General features: G+C 32.2%; 1 protein-coding gene across 1 annotated transcript in view; it reads left to right on the top strand.

Moving 5' to 3' along the window:
* Positions 1-5,149: 5,149 nt before the first annotated feature.
* Positions 5,150-5,956, top strand: part of LOC117629578 (probable mannitol dehydrogenase) — a 5,407-nt gene continuing 4,600 nt past the window's right edge. Inside the window, exon 1 of the mRNA XM_034362105.1 lies at positions 5,150-5,319. Coding sequence (XP_034217996.1) covers positions 5,216-5,319 — 104 coding nt within the window. The 5' untranslated portion in view covers positions 5,150-5,215. The remainder of the gene's footprint in view (positions 5,320-5,956) is intronic.

Here is a 5,956-nt window from a genome sequence, read left to right as displayed (position 1 = left end):
CTTTTCATTTTACTGTCATCATCGGGTAATTATAGTCACGTGGTATAAACACAATACAAGCTATAACCACAACTAATTTTTCTAATTATGAAAACGTTGCATTATAGCTTCGTTATCAATACAAGCAAAAACATCTCAAAAAAAGTTCAACAATAATACACACCGACACAAAAGAATTATATATATATATATATATATATATAGTCCCCTTCTTTTGAGGGACACTTTATAAGGTTCCCTACGAAATTTTTTTCAATGATCCAAACCACCTAATCAATCTAATTCTTGGATTTTCATATATTAAATTATGGATTTTAATCTCAAAGACAATGCCTCAATGTAGCAAGGTTGTATGGCGGCCTACCCTCCAGAATACAACAACTTATGACCCTCATATGCATACACTGGCAATGTACTTAAATCGAATAAACAACTCAAATCTTTCTCTTGATAAAAGAAAACAAATTGGAGAAAGGTGCCAATGTTGCTCCAACGTTTTTCTCATACTCTAAAATAAGGCTTTTTATAGTTGGTTGCTTCTCAAAGGCATTAAACCAATTGTAATAAAGAACATTAAAAGTTCTGCCCATTTTTCAGAAATTAATAGCTATAAAAATTTTAAGTTAGTTGGCAAAACCAATATAGCAAATGCAAAATAGAAATTGGTCAACCAAAACTGACACAAGTAATTTTTGGACTCAAATATTTAAATGCCAACGGTATGGAAATGATATTAAAAGCAATTATAAGACCACAGCAATAACACGAAATTAAAACCCAATCAAATAGATATTAACACTTATATAATATAATAAATTCATAACTGTATAATTCATATATATAATAAATACATAAAATAATTTCAGTTTTAAATAGATAAACAAACCAAACAATTTGGGAAATTAAATTTAACATAATTAAGTAATAAAATTTCTTTTTGTATTTTGAAATACTCGCAAAAATTCCTAGAAGAAGAACAAAAATAACAAGCAACAGAGCAAGAAAATTACAGAACACATAAATACAACCAAACTAGAGCCAATCCAATCCTCACTTAGATGCGAAACACATAAATTCTTAAAATTTCAATTTTCAATAATCCCAAACAACTATTTATCAATATTGCAAATTGAGATTTGAAAAAGCTTGTTCAATGGTTGAAATTATAGTTGGTTGTTTGGGATTTGAAAAAGCTAGACGGCAGCATCATCCTCTTTGGTACCACATATCTATTAGAAGAAGAGCTGGAAAAGATATAATTTCTGCTTGATTTTGGTACTATTTTCTTTTTCTACTTTTTATATAAGAAACGGAAACGTTATTGTGAAGCAAATTACAAGAACAAAAATGATCCTATCCTAAGGGGAAGTATCATACTACCAGGAATAACTAGCATGCATCTTGAAAGGAAAGATAATTGATTTTGAAATAATAATAAAAACCCTATAAAAGAAAGAAAGTATGCGTTTCATTTCCTAGTTTTGCAGCCGACGTGATTGAAGACTAGGCTTAATTCTCAAAAGTCAACTCAGCTATATATATTTGTAGCATTTATAACCACGTAATTAAGGTCAATTAATTCCCTAAAAATACCATATATATTTTGAACGTAATTATATATTTATGACTATATATTTTGACTCTCTATATAAATCGCACATCGTCTCAACTTTTTAGCAGAACAAGTGAAGTGAATTCTAGAAAAAAAACGATGGCCAAGTTTACAATCCCTTGTTTCGTCCTTATTTTGGTGCTCTTGTCAACCACCGATGGTTTGTTTCAATGATCTTCAATCATATATATTTTATTCTTTTCCTATTAGTTAGGCTTTTCAATTAAGTATTTACAATCTCCTATATATATGGTCAAACAGATGTCCATGCATGCAAGCTATTAGGGTTTTTTATTATTTCTTTTTCTTTTTTGGTTGATCATATCAGTGTATGAGTCGATAGAAAACTCATATTGGATTAATTTTAATTACTATTAATCTAAGAATTTAGGGTTTATTCAAGTGCATAAACCTATGTTTACACTTGTTTTTTCCGTAAATATTTTGTAATATAATTTTATATATTGCACAAGTCCATGTTACAATTTTATTTTTTTTATTTTTGATTCATGTCGCGCTAAGATTATAATTTTTTTGAAGAATTAATTAATAGTGTTTTTATTTTATTTTTTTTATTTTCAGTTTGGAAGATAGCAACTGTTGAAGGTTCCAAGTGTTGTACTGATCATCCTGAACTTGGAAAGTGTGTCCCTGGTGCGGATGACAACCCAAACGGTGGAAAGTGCTGGAAATTTTGCACTTCAGGTTGTGAGAAAGGAGGCATCTGCAAACTATTTGGCGACCATCATCATTGCCATTGCTTATGTTGATTTTCTTTCAACCCTATTCCATAATATTATTTAATTAACATTTTTATCTAAGATCCTTAAGTTGGCTGGATAGGGGTGCTCATCCCCCACTAGCCTGGATCGTCATCTCCCCCCTACCTAGCCTAGATTGTCATCTCTTATTTCAAGCATATGTACCCTTCTTTAGTTGAATAAAATTATCTTGGCTTTTTGGTTATTTTTGTGTGCTCAAGCGTCCCTTCCCGATTCACTTACGTACGCTCATTTCTCTATTTTTTTTTTCGGTGTTTGAAATAAACCATCAATTACGATGTGTCATTTTGGGTTCTTCTCATACACTACAAGAAAATTAAGTAATTACAGCTCTCATTTACACAATGCATTCAGCGCTCGCCTTTATAGGTCAGTATTTATGGTGTGGCGTGCATTCAGTGCATGCCGTAAATGAATTTGTTCATATATTTTTTATGGTGTACATTCTATATAGATACCCTGCAACTTTTATATCCTAGACATAAACTCACATATTTTTAAACATCTAACTAAAACCCAAACTTGTAAGATACATATGCCCTATTATTATTAACTAAATTACAATATATGCGATCTATCGTCATATTTTGTATTTAATTTATTTTAAAGCATGTCATTAACTTCCTGATTTGTTATTGATACTCCCTAATTTCTAAATTTCAGAATTAAGAGGTACGTTATTAGAATGGGCACAATAATCGGGATGCCAAGAGTATTAGGGTTGGGTGTTTTAGCAAGTTAAACTCAAAACTGAAATATTTTTGTTCACCGCTTTAACCTAAGGTGTATTATTATCACCTTTCTTAATACTTGACACGTGTTCATATGCATAACTATGGTTAACTTTTTACTTTGTATTTATAAAACAATGATTATACATGGACATGTATCAAGTGTTGAGAATGATGGTGATGATATACCTTGAGTTAAATTAATGAGCAAAACCTAAGTGTTTTGCCACGTGACATGTTTATGATACAGTTTGCAGTGAATGTTTATTGATATAAAATATAAACCATTATATAAAACAAAAATCGAACTAGAAAGATCTGACATGTGATGTCAAGAGATGCACTGTAATCGGGATGCCAAGAGTTTATCGCATTGTCCATTAATAGAAGAAAGGTAAGAGAAGACTATAAGGATACAAAAATTTCTCATTTACATGAGACATGACTTTACGAAAATCTTTAATAAAAGATTATGACTGTCCTTTTAAATCGAACAGTTATTACTCTTCATATTATTATTTAAACTAATAATAAAGGTTTGAATCTTATAATAAAATAAATATAAAAATCCAACACTTAAGTCCATTTTCGGAGTTTGAATCTCTCATACACATCATAAGAAGGTAAAGGTTTTGAAAAGTAGGTAGAAAAAACGTCATTGCTGACAGCAACACATCTGTTGCATACACTTCTACATTCTAATCCCGCGAAATTATTGCTATAAATATATACTCATCTCAAATCCAAAACAACTTTTAATCTTCGGTAAATTGGAGCTAGCTTTCACGTCTTTGATCAATCTCTCAACATAGGGCCAATGACTAAAGCAAGCAAAATCACCTGTCAATGCCTATGGATGGGCTGCTAGAGATTCCTCGGGAGTTCTCTCCCCCTTTCACTTCACTAGGAGGTAACTCAATGCCTATGTGGAAGTTGTTCCAATGGATTATGTGAACACTGCCATTGATGTGGCGAAAACCATAAATAATCATGATGAAGCATCTCCTTAAATTCAAAGTGGAATAATGTCTCCATTCTGCTGTAATTTTTTTTATGTTTGACTTTGTGATGTTATTTAATTATTTAATTATTATTTTTAATTAATGTGGCTAGAAAGTAATAAATTAATCAATTCTAATGTAATAAAATAATATTTTAATTTGAGATATCGGATGGAATGTAAAACTTTATTATATGTCAAATTACAACATAAGCCATCAAATTCAAATTTAATGTTTGATATTTGACATCTCCTTTGGAGATTCTCTTAAAGATACTCGCATATATAATTGTTGGATCAATTTTCACCAAGATTGAGAGAGTTATATATGCCTATAAATAACAAATATTTAAAAATTGATGTTATAACATATGTGTGTATATATATAAATAATCCCCTTTAGAAATAAGATCAAATCCAACAATTTTTTTTTTTTTTATCAAACAGAAATTTCATTAGATAAACTTCAATAATACAATCAAATACATCAACATAACATCTACACCACCGATTCCAAGAGGCCAACAAACTAAGAGCATCTCCAAAGTAGATATTAAATTCAACGTTACACTTTTAGCAGATAGAAAAAATAAATAAGACTCGCTCTAACCGATCTTCTCCTAAACTGATCTCCTCTCCCGATTTAATCCTCCCTCTGTGGATGCCTCTATCTTCATAAGGTAATCAAATATGTTCCAAGAGGCAAGACTCATCCAATTAAGAATTGTGGTTTTTCTTCTCCCCTTATATAATTTTGTCTTGGTGGCTCCGTTGATTTGGTCAACGCATGTTCTTTGGCTTGAGGATGGGGTAAAAACTTTTAAAATGGTTTGAAAAGTAGGAGGAGAAAATTCATACATGGCCGGCAAGTCGATCGCACTACGTCATTGCTGATTCTCACAGTTTCAAATATGCATATGATATAATATTTCCGCCAACTGGTGCATTACTTTCTTTCTTGGAGCTTACCCAACCATATGCTATACATCTCTTCGTAAAACCCCAACCAAGACACCACAACAATCTGCCTCATTTCAATTCTCTCAAGCTACATACACAGATCATACACAATATTGATTAAGGTACAATAATGTCTCAAGAAATATCAGGGGCCGAAGAACAAGCAGTGAAAGCCTACGGATGGGCAGCTAGAGATTCCTCTGGTGTTCTTTCTCCTTTCCACTTCACCAGGAGGTATTTGAGTTACTTGTTCTTCCCTTTCCACACCATTTCTCTAAATCTTACGTGACAATTTTTTGTTCATTTAAATATCGGTTTACTCTAGACCTCATTTTGAATTATTAATGCTTAAGATATAGGCTTCACCAAACTTGTGTGGTTTTTTTATTTTTTGGGGTACTTGCAGAGGCAATGGTGATAATGATATCAGCATGAAGATACTTTATTGTGGAATTTGCCACTCAGACCTTCACCTCGCTAAGGACGAAGTGGGAATGACCATATATCCCATTGTCCCAGGGTACATTATTTAATTTATTGGTTCAACTAAGCTTAGTACATGGAATTTAATCTCAAATGTCACCCTATAAATAATGAGAAGGCATGAAAATAACTCGGAAAATAATATGCATTTTCATCAAAATTTTGCAGACACGAGATTGTAGGAGAAGTGACAAAGGTGGGGCGCAATGTCACAAAATTCAAAGTAGGAGACATAGCCGGAGTTGGGTGCATGGTGGGTTCATGTCGCTCATGCGACAACTGTACACAGGACCTGGAAAACTACTGCCCCAAAATGGTGTGGACCTACAACAAACACCATGAAGACGGATCAAGAACCTTCGGTGGATACTCCGACAAGATAGTGTTA

Source organism: Prunus dulcis, chromosome 6, assembly GCF_902201215.1.
Source record: "Prunus dulcis chromosome 6, ALMONDv2, whole genome shotgun sequence".
NCBI lineage: Eukaryota > Viridiplantae > Streptophyta > Magnoliopsida > Rosales > Rosaceae > Prunus > Prunus dulcis.
This window is presented reverse-complemented; position numbering and strand designations above follow the sequence as displayed.